This window comes from Salvia hispanica, chromosome 2, assembly GCF_029641045.1.
Source record: "Salvia hispanica isolate PSC_SH4W2 chromosome 2, Shi_PSC_v1, whole genome shotgun sequence".
Classification (NCBI taxonomy): domain Eukaryota; kingdom Viridiplantae; phylum Streptophyta; class Magnoliopsida; order Lamiales; family Lamiaceae; genus Salvia; species Salvia hispanica.
Genome location: NC_142693.1, coordinates 45,710,006 through 45,729,091, shown reverse-complemented (window position 1 = coordinate 45,729,091; position 19,086 = coordinate 45,710,006). Strand labels below are relative to the sequence as shown.

At 38.7% G+C, this 19,086-nt stretch overlaps 2 protein-coding genes and 1 non-coding gene across 3 annotated transcripts; 2 read left to right on the top strand and 1 right to left on the bottom strand.

The window, feature by feature from the left end:
* Window positions 1-80: 80 nt before the first annotated feature.
* LOC125196186 (uncharacterized) lies at window positions 81-10,970 on the bottom strand. Its single transcript, XM_048094600.2, has 2 exons — window positions 10,921-10,970; window positions 81-1,282 (listed from the first exon to the last, which is right to left on the bottom strand). Exons 1-2 carry the CDS (start codon window positions 10,968-10,970, stop codon window positions 118-120), a joined length of 1,215 nt encoding a protein of 404 aa, XP_047950557.2. The 3' UTR covers window positions 81-117.
* Window positions 8,186-8,292, top strand: LOC148932513 (small nucleolar RNA R71). The gene has a single exon (XR_016136083.1). It is a non-coding gene; the product is annotated as a small nucleolar RNA R71 (small nucleolar RNA).
* Window positions 10,971-11,622: 652 nt separating the features above from the next.
* LOC125186113 (CBS domain-containing protein CBSX3, mitochondrial-like) lies at window positions 11,623-13,254 on the top strand. The gene is made up of 5 exons (XM_089063381.1): window positions 11,623-11,853; window positions 11,930-12,011; window positions 12,083-12,156; window positions 12,235-12,289; window positions 13,047-13,254. Exons 1-5 carry the CDS (start codon window positions 11,629-11,631, stop codon window positions 13,178-13,180), a joined length of 570 nt encoding a protein of 189 aa, XP_088919507.1. The 5' UTR covers window positions 11,623-11,628; the 3' UTR covers window positions 13,181-13,254.
* The last annotated feature ends 5,832 nt before the right edge of the window (window positions 13,255-19,086 follow it).

Below are 19,086 nucleotides of genomic sequence, written 5' to 3'. Positions count from 1 at the left end.
TTTACAAGTGAAATATTTACAAACAAGTGTCTGTTCAAGTGCAGCATCAGCTTTATTATGTATGTATGTGTGTATGTGTTTGTGTGTGTGTGTGTGTGTGGACTTGTGATTTTCATCTTAGAGAACATCTATGCTGTTCTCTCTATTCCCTTTCTGGCATGAGACACGACAACCATGGCGCCGGGGCTTTTCTTGCTCAGAGTCGCTCATTTCCATGAGAAGACCTCGCAGGCATCTTCTTCTTATTGTTGGCTGATAGGTGAGTTTCTCTGCACGACTGGTGCTAACTTCAGCCTTTCGTGCCTCAGGCAGACTTGTTTCTTCTTTTGACTGGATTGGCTGATGGCTGACAACCATGTGAACTCCTGGACTTCCTTCAACGATGGAGTTGTTGATCCCTTGTGCATTGTTGTTTACATATTCCTCCGACGGTTGATCTTCCATGCATCTCTCATTTTCTGACTTTTTCCTTTGGGAGCTTTCCTCTCCATCGGTGGTAGCTTCAGGACTTTGATCAGGGTTGCTCTTGTAGCTCCGGTGAATGTGAACCGGCCTCTCTCTTTTTGAATGATCGGACTCCATGTGCATTGATGCTCCTCTGTTCTCTCCTACGAGGGTTATCATACTTACAGGCCTGTCAGAAATGGCTTTTTTGTGGTCTCCACCGGCTATTTCCTTGGCAAATTTCGACATGTCAGCCATGATCTTTTTGCTTTTCTTCACTGGTTGAGAAGATGTAGTGTCACCGGGTGTTATTAACATGTCAGGGCCATCTTGCTTCTTTCTGAGGATTTGGTCTACTTCGCTCGGGATTTCAGCCATTTCCACAATTTGTGCTGCAGAGGTAGACTTTGAAGCAGCAGAATCCACGATTTCCTTCTCGTCTGCTTCCACTACTTCCTTCACATCTTCAGACTTTGCATCCAATTTGATAGCGGGGGCATCTCCGCCATCATCCATGCTTTTGCTCTTTTCACGTTTCTCCGGGTCTTGGGCAGGTGGCGCTGCATCGTCAAGTTGTGATGTTTGAGAAGGCTTGTTTTCGTCATCATCACGCTTGAAGCTCTTCCCATCCTGGGCTTGGCCATTGGCTACAACAGGTTTAACCTCTTCCTTCGCCTCTGCTTCTTGTTGAGATGCTAAAATGGGGGCTTTTGATGGGGAAGCGGGCTTGGGAGAACGAGGAGTGGCACGGATTGGAGAAGCAGGTTTTGATGCTAGTTTGGGCGTGGAGGGGGTCACACGAGACGGGGATTGTGCTTGGGGTGAAGAGGGAGGGGATCTAGATTGAGACGTGATGCACTTTTTATTTTCACTATAAATACCTGCAAGTATACAGAGTAGGTATAGTATAGCAAAAGGTTAGTACCGGGTATCGAACACGGGGAAGATGTACACAAAGTGTCTATCTTCTACTAGAACTCAATTACTATCCGGAGAAACAAGAATTTTTGGAAACTTTTGAAAACAGTAAATATTAAAAACAGTAAACAACTAAATGCAAGCAAATCACGGAGAGAAAAGTATAGAGATAAGGGGAATTCCAGGGATGTGCTTTCACTTTTATGGTTATACAAATTCCAAACTACAATACCCTAGCACAGTTAATACTTTGAAAGGACGAGTCACCTAGCTTATGCTCATGCGATACAAACGTTGATTACTAACATTAGGGTTGTCAATCCTAACACGTAACTCCAAAAAGCTCCTAAGACCCTTGAAAAGTCCTCACTCTCAATTAACAGTGCCGTTTTAAAGGAAGCTAACTGTAGTGTCTACTAAGTGGATCTAACTCGCTAGAACTCTGTCACAGTTATGAAGCAAGTTGTATTGAATCATACATAATTGTGTCACTCAATTATGAAGCATCATGATTAACTTAGGGAAGAAACAAAGTAAAAACAAAACGGATATTAAATAGAAAACGGAATTGTATAACCAAAGTTGCTACTAACACATCCCTAGAATCCTATGAGTTTAGTTACACATGACTGAATAAACTAAAAACATAGATTGAAGGGAAAAAAATTTGAACATAAAACTAAAGCAAATAAAACCCGTAGGTTGAATCCTTGTCGTTCTTGATGTTCTTGAAATCCTTCTCCAACTCCTTGCACAATTGAAGTACTCTAGCTTTTGATCTCTATGAATGTTGCAAGTAGTCACTCTCTTTCTCTATGAATGTGTTCTTGTTGTGTGAAACTCCTTTTGATGAAGCTTGAGGTCCTATTTATAGGGGAAGATTATTCCTCATCATAGAAGGAAAAGATCTTCAAAGTTTGGTAAATCTTGGAGCAAATCTAGGGCTGGTCGGATTCGCCGCCTTTCTCCGGCGGGCCGCCGCACCTTGGCCGGCGGTCGCCGCGTTGGAGTCCAGAGACTCTGACCCTTCGGTGGCGGACCGCCACATGTCCTCCGGCGGTCGCCGGGCGAGACTCTTCTCCTAGCGTAAATTTCCGAGGCGGGCCGCCACATAGCTCTGACCACCGGGCGCCGGCGGTCGCCGTACAACTTCGCGGCGGTCGCTGGTCGCCGTCTAACTCCAGATTTCCAGACTATGCGTTTTTACTCCCCTTTTCGGCTCAAATATGCACATTTCTCACAAAACACGTCAAAATACCAAAATGTATAGAATATGCAAATAATGGACATGTAGAGTGATTTTGATAATAAAAACGGACCAAATAATGGCCTTAAAACAGTGCAAAATCCGGGCGTATCAACTCCCCCAAACTTACATTTTTGTTTGTCCTCGAACAAAACACTAAAGACACAAGAATAGACGCACAGAATGCACAAGGACTAGACGTCATAATTGCCTCAAAAGATGAAAGAATAGATTAAGCATGGATTAACACAATCAAATCAAGCAAGGCTTAATAGTGCACTTTCATTACTAACTCGTGGAACACCTTGAATTCAAGCACTCACATGTGGCAAACTTCCAAAGATGGGAAGTGTTCTTTCTCTCACTCTCAAAGTGTATAAAGGTAAAGTGTAAATCACTCAAATCATGCATCATGCAAAGTTTACCATAGGCTTGCTCAAAGTCTAATCCCTCCTCTACTCAATGTGATTAAGCATCAAAAGTCCGAAAGGTCTTTCTTTTCGGTTGTAACGTAGGCTCTTTGGTAGGTGAGGAATATTTGGCTAAAAAGTGACTCAAATATAAAAATATCCCAAGTAGAGTTAAGATGACTCCACTTTTCTAAAACTTAAGGCACTTCTAACACTTTATTTTTCTCCTTCAATTTACTTTCAATCCTTTGATTTTATTTTCTTTTCACAACCTTTCACACATTTTTTTTTTCTTTTTTTTTTCTTTTTTTTTTTTTTTTTTTTTTTTTTACACATCCTTTCTTTTTTTTTCCTAAGATCAAGCACATATTTGGAATTTTTCTCAATTTCACAACTTGTACTTTCTTAATATTAAGCACACTACTTTTTATACTTTCCTCCTTATCTCTCCAATTCCTTTACAAAAGAAGATAACAAAAACTATACTAACCCAAAGAATTGTCCCCCCATTTATTTTGGCTTCCAAAGAAAAGGCTCAAAGGCTCAAAATTGGCTCCAAAGGAAAAATTTGAGAGGGTCGAAAATTTTGGATATAAAAGTAGCTAAGAAAAGACGGCCTAACATCCTCCTAAATCAACTTAAACACTATGTAAACTTAGGCAGACTAGGAGCAAGTTCTAGAAACATATACATGCATACAGATAAATCACACAAGAAAGAATTTAAGGCTCAAATCTCACAAGGTAAAAGCACGATTCAAGGCGAACAAGCAATTCACTAATTATGCACCTTTTCACCCAACCATCATATCAAAACGTTAAGCCACACTTAAACATAGATGGAATATAATATCATTGGCAACTCGGTCTAATGTGTCCCTAAGCATGCGTGTTTCTAAGTTCTTCATGTTATGTTCATGACATGGATTCAAGAAAACATTTTTAGAACACAAAAATCTCCTACGTTGGAAAATTAAAGCAAAAACAAACTAACAACAAAAAGAAAACCCTAAACTCACGGTCCACCACTTCATCCCCCCAAACTTATTTACAACAAAGTGTAAAATAAGTTTGTAGAGTCGGTAGGGACGTGAGTATACTACTGAAAAAAAAACGTACCCTGAAAAATTTCGCGTAGAGGTTGAGCGGGGCGAAAATTCGAAAAATTTCGAAAAATCGCGCTGGAAAATTGTGCCCAGGTGGCGGTCCGCCGCAGCTGTTCGGCGGTCGCCGCACGTCAAAGATGCTTTCCAGCGTTCAGGTGGCGGACCGCCACAGAGCTTGCGGCGGTCGCCACGGAGAGGTCAGAACCTGCGAAAATTTTTGCAAAGCACAAAATTAAACCAAAACCAAAAATACTTAAAATTAAAGCAAAAATTGTTAAAACAAGGAAATAAATCGTCTCAAAAATATCCAAAGACATGGTACAAATGCTCATTTAAAGTCATCGAGCTTGACTTCTTCAATCTTGAGGAGGTGGAGGGAAACGGGCGCTAAGATCCTCGAAAGCTCCAACGAGGTACGTGATATCACTCCTCATTGTCTCTCGTTCCTCTCTAGCTTCGACGGCCATCCTTCAGAGCTCTTCATATTGTTGACGCCGATGAACGTCTTCCAAACGTTGTTGCTCCCAAAATTCTTGCTCCGCCGTGCGCCAATCGCCTTGAGCCGTCCACCCTTGGCGGTTGTAGGCATTCTCCGCTTGTTGCTCCGCCCATCGATTGTCCCAAGCGTTGGACATGTTTTGCATATAGGAGAAAATTTCTCCTAATTGGGCGGAGGTGTTGACTTGAAACTCCATATTCATTGTCGTCTTCGGGGTTGGGGTCGAAGCAATGGAAGATCCCACTAAGCTCTTCCATGGTGAGCGAGTGCCAACGGTTCCCTAGGCGGAAATCGATGCTAAGTGGAAAATTTTGGCGGCGATCCTTAGTAACCTTTAGCGAGCTGAGGAACTCGAGAGTATACTTTCGAAACGATGGCCCTTCCTTTGGAACATGTAGACGAGGCCATTCCCATCACCCACGTCGCACAACTTCCAAAAATCCTCCATGATCCCCAAAGTTCGGAGAGGGAAATCGTGGGGATATCTAGAAGGTGCCGTTTCTCGGGCCGACACTTTCTTCCACATAGCCTTTTGCTCTTCCGTGGCAAGGCTAATGCCAAAGTTCTTTGCATTCTCCGGTTTCCCTTTTGATCCCATTATCCTACAAAAGAAATTACACTCTTAAAAGAGCATCAACAAGTAGGAGATCAAAAGTTCCCCCAAACTTGCATTCAACCAAGTAAAAATCAAGAGATAAGAACTTATATGCAAGCTTGGGTAAAATAGCATCCTAATTTTTAGCATAATAACATTTTAAGCAAAAAACAACCAAATTAGGACACAAAAATCATCCCCCAACGTGAATTCATCCCCCATGCAGAGACGTATCAACCAAATATCCATAAAAACCAACAATCTCTACAAAATCACAAATATTGCAATTCATGGAAGTAATAATAGCCTCACAATGCTATGAACATGATTGCTACTTTTAAACTCTAAAAACCAAGAGAGAATCATCATTCACAACTTAATAATCACAAACCAAGCAAATTTTAAACCATAGAATTCAAAAATTCATACACATAATCATCCCCCTCATGAATTAAGAGATTCTACCGAACAATTCACCCAAAATAAAGCACAATCCATGGAAGAAGTAAAGAAAAACCCAGAAATTGAGTTAGGATTCATACCTTTTTGTGGAGAGAATTTGTAGAAGAAGAGCTCTAGACTTTGAGAGAATTGAGAGAATGATAGTGTGGGTGTGTGAATTTGGTGATTTATATAGGTGGGGGTTGTGTGCAAGGAAGGAATTTGAGAAGGAATGTGAAAAGGAATGGAAAACATACCTTTTATGGTGGAAATCCCGTCTCTGGACTGCGTGTGGCGACCGCCGCGTCTCTCGTGGCGGGCCGCCACACGGGCCTTTGTAAACAGCAATCTTGGCGGGCCCGTGCAGCAGTTACTCTGGCTCGCCCTAAGCCCGATCCTTCCTGCACATGTTAACACACGTGTGGCGACCGCCGTGCTTTAAGTGCGGCGACCGCCACCAATTTTTTTTTTTTTTTTTTTTTTTTTTTTGAACAGAACATAAAAAAAAACGAGAAAATTAAAAAAAATAAAAGAAAATTGGGTTGCCTCCCAATAAGCGCTTTTGTTAAAGTCGTTAGCTCGACTTGAAGTGGCCCACTAGTTGGGCGGATCAATAACTCGAGTGTTGAAAATTGGCATAGGGAGCAATTTGGTCCCTAGCTTCTTCCACCACTTGTACTTCCCCTCTTTCGTTTTGATGACGTATATCTCGGGGTCCTCTTTGGGTGTTTTCTTTCTCTTCTGTTTCTTCTTCTGTGGAGCAGATGTAGAAGAATTAGCATCACCCTTTTTAGAAGAGTGTCTTACCTCTTTGACAATGTAGATAGTGGAGGTTGAAGGATCCTCCGCTTCAAAGGGATCTTTGGACTTGGTCAAGTCGGTAGCCATGACTGCTCTGCACTGTTGTTCCATTTTTGCCCGCTTTGCCTCCTCAAACTTTAGCATCTCGCTCTCGATCTTATAGGTGGATCGACCATGATTATCACTGATTGTGATCTCGCCATGACCTACATCAATCAAAGCTTTGCAAGTGGCAAGAAAATCTCTCCCTAATATTAGAGGGACGTTCTTGTCTACTTTCATGTCAAGCACAATAAAGTCGGCAGGAAAAATAAAATCATCAACTTTAACTAAGACATCCTCAATCATACCTACAGTCTTGATGGACGAGTTATCGGCCAACCTGAGTGTTACATCTGAAGATTTGAGTGGCCCGATGTTGAGCTTTTCGTAGTACTTCAGTGGCATGAGATTGATGGACGATCCTAAGTCGCACAGTGCTTTGTCAACCTTCCCTTCTCCAATTCGGCACCTAATGATGAACTGGCCCGGATCTCTTTGCTTCACTGCCCTTTCCTTTTGGATGATCTCGCTGCAATGATGCGGTAGCTTAAGGTCGGCTTTAGTCGGCTTTTTTTTCCTCATTACCGCCTCCCTTAGTAGCTTCGCATACTTTGGTATCTCCTGCAACGATTCAACAAGTGGAATGTTAGTATGGACTTTGCAAAACATGTTAAGGAATTGCTTGAACTGCTCTTCAAGCTTGAACTTCCTCTTTGGCTGAAAAGGGAGTACAATCCCGTTGTGCCGCACAAGCTCCTGCTTAGTGGACGATTCTGCCTTCTCAGTGGCGGGCCGCTGCGGGGTGTGCGGCGGTTGCGTGGTTGACTCTGCCGTCTCAGTGGCGGGCCGCTGCGGGGTGTTCGGCGGTCCGCCGGCGACTGGGCAGTCCTCAGATTTCTGCTTTGCCACCCACTTCTTGTTAATATCATCCACTCTTGCTGCTGCCTTTGCTCTATCCTCATCTAACTTCTTCTGAATTTGCTCCATTTGAGTGGTAATATTGGTTACAGCTGCCGAGATTGTGTTCATTCCTTGCTCGAGGTTGTTTATCCTTGCTTCGACCACTCCGATCTTGGTGTCATTAATCTTCCTATCTTGCGTAATTACCTCCAAAATCTTCGTGATTCCTTGTTCATACTTGTCTTCCTTCTTCATCGGCTCAACCACTCCTCCTTTGCTAACATTAAATCCTGCAGGGGGTTGCAAGTAATTATTGTTAGAATAAGAAAGATTTGGGTGCGGACGGTTCCCATTATAATTATTGAAATTACCGCCCCCCTGATTAGGGCGATAATTGTTATTGTAGTTTCTGGGACCGCCTCCTTGCACGTAGTTGATTTCTTCCACAGTTGATATGGCAGTTTCGGGTGCCTTGACCGCCACTATGGAAGTTGCCGGAATTGGATCTTCCTTCCTCGAGATGTCCATTTGATCAATCCTGACTCTAAGTTCTGCTAACTCCTTAGCAAAAGAACTTTCTTCGGCCTCTTCTATGGCTGCTACTCTTCTCGTGGCATGCCTTTCCTTCGACCCCCCCCGACTGTTGGTGGCGAACTCCTCGATCACTGCCATGGCATCCTCTCCTGTCTTTCTTAGAAATCCTCCATTTGCCCCTGAATCAAGCATAGCACATATTTTCTCATTAAATCCATTATAGAGGATTCCTACCTGATGGTCTATGGAAAAACCATGGTTTGGGCACTTTCGAAGAAGAGCTTTGAAACGAGCAAATGCCTCATAGAGGGGCTCGTCATGGCCTTGTGTGAACTGAAAGATCTCACTTTTGAGCTTCAAAATAGTGTCTGGCGGGTAGTATTTGTCGAGGAAGGTAGCTACGATGTCCTTCCATGTGGAGACCTTTTCTGGTGGCATACACTCAAACCACTCCTTAGCAGAATCAATCAATGAGAATGGAAAAAGTCTTACCCGTATGGCATCGTCGTCGACACCATTTAATTTCAGAGTGTTTGCGATTTCCACGAATTTGGAGAGATGGCGGTTAGCATCTTCAGTCGCCCTACCTGCAAAAGGAGTTTGCTCGACCCTTTGGATAAGGGGCATGCGTAACTCAAAATTGTTAGCATCAATACGAGGGCCGTTAGGAAAAGTGATCATATTCCCATGATTGAACATGTTCATCACAGGTAATGTTTCTCTGTTCTTCTTTTCCATGGCTTCTCGGGCTGCTCTCTCCGCATCTCTCTCATCCATCAGCAACTTCACCATCTCCTGCAGCTTCTCAATATCTGTTCGGTCACCCATTGTTCCTGATCCTTTTTCACTTCTTATTATTCTACGAGTTCTTTCAAGTTCTAAATCAAGCGGCTCTAAGATGTACTTCCCAGAACGCGTTCGCATACAAAACCTGCAAGACTCGAAAACAAAAAAAAAAAAATTAAAACAAAAAGCAATAAAAATCCAAAGTAGTAAAATTATCGTTTGAAGATATCACTCCAAAGTGAATTGTCTTCCCCGGCAACGGCGCCAAAAACTTGATGCACTTTTTATTTGCACTATAAATACCTGCAAGTATACAGAGTAGGTATAGTATAGCAAAAGGTTAGTACCGGGTATCGAACACGGGGAAGATGTACACAAAGTGTCTATCTTCTACTAGAACTCAATTACTATCCGGAGAAACAAGAATTTTTGGAAACTTTTGAAAACAGTAAATATTAAAAACAGTAAACAACTAAATGCAAGCAAATCACGGAGAGAAAAGTATAGAGATAAGGGGAATTCCAGGGATGTGCTTTCACTTTTATGGTTATACAAATTCCAAACTACAATACCCTAGCACAGTTAATACTTTGAAAGGACGAGTCACCTAGCTTATGCTCATGCGATACAAACGTTGATTACTAACATTAGGGTTGTCAATCCTAACACGTAACTCCAAAAAGCTCCTAAGACCCTTGAAAAGTCCTCACTCTCAATTAACAGTGCCGTTTTAAAGGAAGCTAACTGTAGTGTCTACTAAGTGGATCTAACTCGCTAGAACTCTGTCACAGTTATGAAGCAAGTTGTATTGAATCATACATAATTGTGTCACTCAATTATGAAGCATCATGATTAACTTAGGGAAGAAACAAAGTAAAAACAAAACGGATATTAAATAGAAAACGGAATTGTATAACCAAAGTTGCTACTAACACATCCCTAGAATCCTATGAGTTTAGTTACACATGACTGAATAAACTAAAAACATAGATTGAAGGGAAAAAAATTTGAACATAAAACTAAAGCAAATAAAACCCGTAGGTTGAATCCTTGTCGTTCTTGATGTTCTTGAAATCCTTCTCCAACTCCTTGCACAATTGAAGTACTCTAGCTTTTGATCTCTATGAATGTTGCAAGTAGTCACTCTCTTTCTCTATGAATGTGTTCTTGTTGTGTGAAACTCCTTTTGATGAAGCTTGAGGTCCTATTTATAGGGGAAGATTATTCCTCATCATAGAAGGAAAAGATCTTCAAAGTTTGGTAAATCTTGGAGCAAATCTAGGGCTGGTCGGATTCGCCGCCTTTCTCCGGCGGGCCGCCGCACCTTGGCCGGCGGTCGCCGCGTTGGATTCCAGAGACTCTGACCCTTCGGTGGCGGACCGCCACATGTCCTCCGGCGGTCGCCGGGCGAGACTCTTATCCTAGCGTAAATTTCCGAGGCGGGCCGCCACATAGCTCTGACCGCCGGGCGCCGGCGGTCGCCGTACAACTTCGCGGCGGTCGCTGGTCGCCGTCTGACTCCAGATTTCCAGACTATGCGTTTTTACTCCCCTTTTCGGCTCAAATATGCACATTTCTCACAAAACACGTCAAAATACCAAAATGTATAGAATATGCAAATAATGGACATGTAGAGTGATTTTGATAACAAAAACGGACCAAATAATGGCCTTAAAACAGTGCAAAATCCGGGCGTATCAAGACGACAATCGAGAGGGTGAAGCAGGCTTTGATGAGGGTGGGGACCGCGATGGTGATGAGGTTTTAGGCTCGTCTTTGGTTCGCAATTCACTTGTGGGCAATTTGCTTGGCTCGGGGGATGCCTTTCGAGGCTCTGCTCTAGGTGGAGTGGCGGGAGAGCTGCTGCCTTTGGTTGTCAACTGCCTGGCCGGAGTCTTGGGTTCAGCTCGACATAGTGGTGGTGATGAGGTGCTAGATTGGGATGCAGGTGTTTGTTTAGTGGTCGTTGCTGGTGGTGGTGCAGCACCGGTTTGGGAGGGCGTACGGCGTGAGGCCGATGGAGGCCAAAATCGAGAGAATAACGACTTTCGATCTGCCATGAAGAGAGGGAGCATAAGTTTGTTTTTGTATTGAGATAGATTTTGATGATCAGCTAATACTATCTGGATATTTTATAACTTTTTGAGGTGCAAAAGTTGGTGCAGATGATTTCTTGGCCTTGTAGGGAATCAACTTTACTTGTCCAAAATCATGTCCAACTTTGGACCAAGTTTAGAATTTTTGTCCATATTTTCACCCTTCCATTGGGTTTTGCCCTTTCTTACACCACAAACTTGGTATCTATTCCTTGTACTACAAAAGATTATTCAAACTAAGCCAATTCTTATTGAATAAAATCAATTAATATCTCCCTCCCACAATAGAAGTCACATTTGGTGTGGATACGAGTTTTAAGAAATGTAAAGAATAGTGAGTTGAAAAAGTTAGTGTAAATGAGACCCACTTTTTTATATTAAAATGCAAGTTAGTGAAATGTGAGACCTATTTATCATTTATGGTAAATGTAAAATAGGACTCCTATTATGGGACAGACCAAAATGACAAAATATAACTCTTATCGTGGGCCGGAGGTAGTAATTACTTGGACAGTTTAGAAAGTCGAAGTTGGCAAAACTTAATCAAGAAAAGAACACAGAAAATTAATCCAACAAGCAACTGATTATGGGAAGAAACATTCTAATCTCAATAGCTTGCTTTATAATGATAATTAAGCCATCTATTCTTGAGGCATACTTCTCTGCCAAGAAGGTACAATCTAATTTTTATCTTTCTCATGCCACACATTCCACATATATGTCCTGTTCTCATTATGTGTTATCTAAGAAACTTCATACCTAAATTTAGTAATCATACTAGGAAACACAATACTGCAAGAAGCATGCTCATATGTTGTTTATTTGTGTTCCATATCTAGGATCAACAATGCAAGGGCTTCTACAGACAGTTCGATTTTGGACAACAAAGCGTCCGCAAGGTTTGAACAGTGCAAGGCCAGAGACAGGACTGCGCAACACAACGGTTGCAGAGGTGCTATCAACCAAAGGGCAAGACAAGGCCGGGTCCTGGCTTTGGTGTCGGACAGATGACACCGTCTATGATGCTGTCAAGCAAGTGAGTGAGTTCCCCCCATCTTTAATGAAATAACATGTCATGTAATGACGTATACTGATGAAGTGAAATATTGCAGATAGCTCAGAACAATGTAGGGTCTCTCGTGGTTCTTAAGCCGGGGGAGCAACATCATATAGCAGGAATTCTAACGGAACGAGGTAACATCGTGTAATTGTATTAAGACTCTAGATAAATACAGTAAATTGTAAAATGTTGCATGTCAAAACAGACTATTTGAGGAAGGTGATTATGCAAGACAGGTCCTCTATATACACAAAAGTTGGGGAGATCATGACTAACAAGGTTAGTGCTTTTGGTCTTGAAGATTTGATTGCCATTTCATCTTTTGACTATGAGATTTGGTTTATATTATAGGACAAGCTAGTGACAGTAACATCAGATACAAGCATTCTTCATGCAATGCAGCTCATGACTGGTACTTCCTCCATCCTAGAATCGTATTCCTTTCTAGGCCGTCCTATTATATACTTCCTCCGTCCGGCTTAAGATGACACGTTTTCCTTTTTAGTTTGTCCCAACTAAGATGACACATTTCCTTTTTTAGTAAATTTCTCTCTCCAATTAATACACTCAACCACTTTTTCTTACTCTTATTAAAATATTCATCTTTCTTTATCTCTCTACTTTAATACTTACACCCACCTTCTCTCTCTTTAATTAAACACTTTAACCAATAACTCCTAAAATCCCGTGCCGGCTAAGCAATGTGTCATCTTATCCGGGATGGAGGGAGTAGTTGAATCACTTTTTTATATGGAGTAATGAAAAACACTTAATTTCTCTGACTTTATTCTCTCGTTACTTTATTTGACTTCAATTATTTATTTTATTCTCATACTATTTTCTTCATTTATATGCTCCATTCGTTTCCCACAAATAGAAACTTTTGAAACGACATAGGGTTTTATACAAGTGTGTTAGTGGAAATGGTTTTACCTCCTTCGAGAGAAAGAAATTTCTTTAAATAGAAATTTTTATTTTTAGGAGATGGACCAAAAAGAAAATAGTCTGTACTTTTAAGGGAAGGGGGAGTAGTACTTTATTTAACTCCGCTTAACTAACAAAACACCCTTCCTTAATATCTGTATCCAAAAGAAAAGTGGGCCTATTTCATGTGTTAGTATTAAGACTTGATATTGGTGAAGAATATTAAAATAATATATATGTTGCAGAGAATCAGATTCGGCATGCCCCGGTTATAGATGGGAAGATAATAGGCATGATTTCCATTGTGGATGTTGTGAAAGCTGTAGTAGAGCAACAACATGAAGAATTGAAGCGACTAAACGAGTTTATCCGAGGATAATACTATTAAGCTCGTTCCATAAATTCATGTTGTATATCGATAATATATAATCAAATGTCTGGTTTATCATACTACAGTTAATATATACTCCCTCCGTAATAATCAGTGGTGGACGCATAAAAATTTATTGGCAGGGGCTAGACTGAATAATTTTAGACAATGCGAAAGTGATTTTTATTCAATTAAATTTTAGTTCATTTTAGTAAAGGTGGCTTAAAACAATCTAAAAATATCTCTATGTTTTTAAAATCCTGATTTTTGAAAATAAACTTATAACGAACTAAAAATTACTCTCACTTCTATCCTAATCTAAAGTGACAATTTAATGAAAAGACTATTTTGCCCTTTTTGGCGGGAAAACTTGAAGCTATTTTGTTTATCCTTTTAGTCATTTTAAGAAATGATAACCATTGGAAAAAAAAGAGGCAGAAATAATTGGACCAAAAATTGGTCCAATATAACAATGGCTTCTCAATCAAGATAAAACACATATACAAACACACACCTTCAATTGAATCTGCATTTTTAATTAATTGATTTACTGATGATATTATTTTTTATTGCAGCGTAGCAGAATTCTTAGAATCTAACGACAACTCCGACGATGGGTGTGACGAAGGCGGCAAGGCTAATGGAGGCGGGGCAGTGGCGGAAAGGCGGCGACTGGCTACGAGAAAGTGACGGATCCGGGGTGAGAGAGATAGGGGGAAAGGTGTGAAGACAAAAAAGAAGAGGAAGAAGAGAGAAGTACAACATCGGTGAAGGCGGCTACCAGGCAGTGCAGACTCGCCAAAATCGGTGAAAAAATGAGAAAGATGAAAGGGAGAGGATGGAAAAAAACTGGCGAGGCGGGTGGTGGTGGCGAAGGTGACGGCGGTGGTCGGCGAAAAGAGAGATGAGGAAAGGAGAGGGCGACGGTGGGGCAGCTGCCGGCCGAGAGAGTGGCCGGATCTCACCATAGCTAGGCTGGCGAATTCGGCGGGCGTGAAACGGGGAGAAAGAACTGACGAGACGGGCGGCGAAGAGAGCGCCGGTGAGGAACGAATAAGCCACTGGTCTGGCAGCGCCGATAGGGAGAGGAAGAGGGATAAATGGGCGAGCGATACTCCAATTTAGGGTTTAGAATAGTTTGTCATATAGTACATTATTTGGGCTTTAGTTGGGCTTCTAGAGTTTGAATTTTTTTTAATTATGTATGTATACCATAGAATTTAATTGGATTTTTAATGTATTTTAGATTATAGGTTTTATAGTTTATAGTTTACAGTTTAACTAATAATAGTATATAATTAATAAAATATAGATTTCTTGATTATGATTGTTTCTCTTGGAATTGTATACTCTTTTTTTAATTATTTTTTATAAAAGAATATTTAGTTATGAATTAAGAAATTAAATATTGATTGTTCCAAGTTGATGGATTACAATTCACACTTGATACAAAATTGTGCTTCTCCAACGTCACGCAATCCAACTATATACTACATGATAAACATTTATTGGAAGGAACAAATACATACTCCCTCCATCCCAGATAATTCGAGTCACTTTAACCGGGCACGAGTTTTAAGAATTGTAATGAAAAATGGGTTGAAAAAGTTAGTGGAATGTGAGTCCTACCTTTATATATTAGTTTTATAATAAAATATGAGTAGGAATGAGTTAGTGGAATATGGGATCCACTACAAAAAAGGTAAAAGTGAAATGGGACAAATTATGTGGGACGGACCGAAATGGAAAACTGGAACGAATTATCCGGGACGGAGGGAGTAGTAAATTAATACATTAGTTTAATTAAATATGTTGAAATTACTTATAAATATATATAATTTATAAATATATTTATATTTAAATTACTAGAAGTGCACATAGTTATAATTGAGTTGATTTTGTTAATCGAAACAGGTGAACTATTTATTCGTTCAAATAGTTTGGTTTTTTTTATTCTTTTGTAAATAGTAGTATTACATTTTTCTTTATTTGTATGTCTTATTCTATTTCATCCACACGTCCCCACTTTTGTTATTTCTTTTATTTTATACTACACTCATATCAAATATTGAAATAGCATACAATTATGTGCTAAAATAAGAAATGTTTCATTGAGAATGGGTTGAGAGAAATACAATTGTACAAATATTTTTTTATTGTTTATAATGTTACAAATACTTATTTTAATTAGTTCTTATTTGTAAATATATTTTATACTTATTTACTATATATTTTTTATTTTAAGTTAATATATCTTTATTATTAAAAAATTATTTGTCCTATGCATAGCACAGGTGTTAACACTAGTTACCTAAAAGTGCAGTTCTGCGTTGGACACTACATTTTCTATTGATTAAAAACGCTACAAGATATGTATGTTACGAATCTGAAAAAAACTCATTAAATATATGCAATGAAAAATCTTTTAGTTTAACAGATATGGAGTAATAATATACATTGGCGGGCACAAGAAGAAGGGAAAAGGGGCTTAAGCCCCTCCCAAAAGATATTTTTAATCATTTTTTCTACTACTGTAATTTTCTTGGTTGAAAATCTTGTTTAGCCCCTGCCAAAATGTGTCATTAAAGATTAACTTATTAAAAAGTGATTAGTTGGAAGGGGCTGAAATTTGAATTAGAGAATGAGAAAGTATCAACTATCAACAATGGCTGCCAATCGTTTGATGAAGAAGAAGCAAACCAAAGTTACTTAATTGGAGTATAAAATTATTATTTAAAGCAAATTCTTAATCCTTTTTCACGCTATTTCCCTCGCATGTTAGAGACACGTTTCATCTAGCATTCTAATTTCTTACATAGTTTTATCAATTTAACTTGATAAAATATATTTATTAAAAGATTTAAAATTTGTTTCCTCATTGGACCGCATTTATATTTAAACGGCTTATTACTTATTAGATGTTTTAATCTCTTATATAACAAGTTATTTGTTTTTAATATTAATAAGAGTGTCATCCTCAATTTGTTTCGATTAGAAATTTAGGAAGTACTTTCGCAAAAATGGTCAAAACTAAAAGATATTTCGTTTTTCATTAGTCCATTGAATTATTGAATTAATATAAATTTTAATCTATTTGTTATATATTAGTATTGAAGTGATCATTATCGAGCAGGCGGTGGTGACGGAATTGAGCATCAAGCGATTTTGAGGTTCTTGTATTTATAGGGTCGTGTATTAATCGTTACTCCTTATGAATTTATAAGGTCAACAACTATTAATATAATCTTTATGTTGCATCGTACAGGAAAAAAATATAACTGACTTTATTTTTAGGTCTATGGGTTTGTAACTGCTAATTAAACGCTAACTGCTATTTAAACGCCAAATTTGAATTTGTACATGACAAATGACACACTCCATTGTTGCGAATGTGGGCAGTTACAAATAATTATTGGGATATTTAATATTTTACATGGTGGAGTGCATGTATACATATGAAAACTGCCGTATAGAATTTCTAAATTTTATTTATAATTAATATATATAGAATAATTGCAATGGCAACAAAAACTTATAAATTATTTAAAATCAGCCCAAAACTCGCCTTTTATATATGTATATATTCATATGATATTATTTATTTATTTATTTTGAAATCTAATTAAATTACTTTCATAATTTATTTAAACTACCATATTCATTAAAATAACATACTCCATTTACTTGCAAATATCAATTAAAATTTTTAATTAATATTCAACTTAAATTCACGTGGTAATAAAAATATAAATATTGTTCAAATTAAATCCATATGATAATAAAAACATAAACATACTACTCCCTCCGTTCCATAGTAATGGAGGCGTTTCTTTTCGGCACGAAGATTAAGAAAAATTGTGTTAGGTGGGCTAAGTAAAGGGAGAGCAAAGTGAAAAATGAAAAAGGTAGAGAGATGAAGAAAGAAAAAAATAAGAGAGAGTAAAGTAGGTGTGGAAAAATGTGTTGACTTTTACTAAAAAGGGAAATGACCCTATTACCATGGAACGTACCAAAATGGCAAAATGACACTATTACTATGGAACGGAGGAGGGAGTAGTAGAAAAAGAAAACAAAAAATAGAAAAAAAAGAATGTAATAAAAATGAAAATACTAAAAATAAAAAGAGTAAATGTCAAAATTGGTCCTAAACATACAGCCAGAATACGAATTTGGTCCAAAACATTTGAAATATTTATCGAAGTGGTCATTTGAAATCGTTGTCGAAGTGGTACTTTTCCGTAAAAAACTAACGGTCAACGCCTAATTAATATTTTTTAACTTAATTAATACACTAATGCATAATTAATTAAACAAAATTAAATCGGAATCTCTCTCTTCCTAAATCGGAATCTCTCTCTTCTTCTCTCCGGCGCTCAGCGTCGTCGCGTATTTCTCTCTCTGCTCGCTCCTCCACAAATCGTTGTCATCATGTGTTTCTCCGCATTGCTGCTGTCCGAGATCAAAACCGTCGTCGTCCACCATTTCTCTCTCTCAATTTTCTTTCTCGGCGGTCCGGCGTTGTTATCTCCGCCGACGCGGTCGCTTTTGCTGGAAAATGGTTTCGCTTTCGTTGCCTCTGCCTGCCTCGTTGTCTATCGAGCAGTATTGCTGCTCCATGACCTCATCGTCGCCGCTCTTGCCTCAGTCCAACCTATTGTCATCCTCTCTACGTCATCCAGCTCAACCATCAATGCCCTCTCTTCTCTCCCTCCTTAATCAATCTTACTCAAATTCATATTTTTCTCATAATCAAATTCATGTATTCTCCTTTTCGGGGCTTACAGATCTTGAGGCGGCATGTGCTGTTGATTTGGGGGCCGAGATAGGTGGCGGCGTAGATTTTTTAGAGCAGGGGACTCTATTTTGATTTTTTTTTAATTTTATTTTATGTTATTAAATTTTTACGCATCATTATACTAATTAAGTCAAAAAATCGTTAATTGGGCGCTGACCGTCAGAAATTATGCATTAGTATATTAATTAGTTTAAAAAATCATTAATTAGGCATTGACCGTTAGTTTTTTATGGAAAAGGACCACTTTGACAATGATTTCAAATGTTTAGGACCACTTCGATGACGATTTCAAATGTTTTGGACCCGATTTTCAAAAAGTGAATGTTTTGGATCGAATTCAGACTATATGTTTATGACCAATTTTGACCTTTACTCATATAAAAATTATGAAATTGGTTTGAACCAAGAACCTTTAGGATTTACAAAAGCACATCTAGACTAAAAATTAATTTTGTATTGAAATCCGACGAATTTATATACTCCATCCGTTTCTTCATAGTTAAGTCATTTTTCCATTTCGGAAAGTTTCTTCATAGTTGAGTCATTTCTATATATGGTAACCTTTTTCTCTTTCTTACTTTACTCCCTCTTACTTTATTCTCCCTACCTTTTCCTCTCTCTTACTTTTTTATCTATTTATTTAACACACCCAATATTCTTTTCTAAAACTCCGTGCCAAAAAATTTCACCTCAACTATGGCGAAACGGAGGGAGTAGAAAGAAAAAAAAAATCATTACATGCAAAACTAATTGTTACCCGTCTAACTGACGAGCAATATTAGAGTTACAAAACTATCTATAAAATAATCTCTCAAACAATGCAAAATTTACTTCTCCATTCCGAATGATTATACAAAAAAGTTTATACTCCCTCCGTCTCTAATAATTTGTCACCATTTGACCCAACACAAGTTTTAAGAAATGTAATAAAAAGTGGGTTGAAAAAGTTGGTGGCATATAAGTTATACTTTTACATATTAGTTTTATAATAAAATGTGAGTGTGAATGAGTTAGTGGAATGTAGGGTCTACTACCAAAAAATGGTAAAAGTGAAAGATGACAAATTTTGAGGGACGAAAGAAAATGGAAATATTTGACAAATTTTCAGGGACGGAGGGAG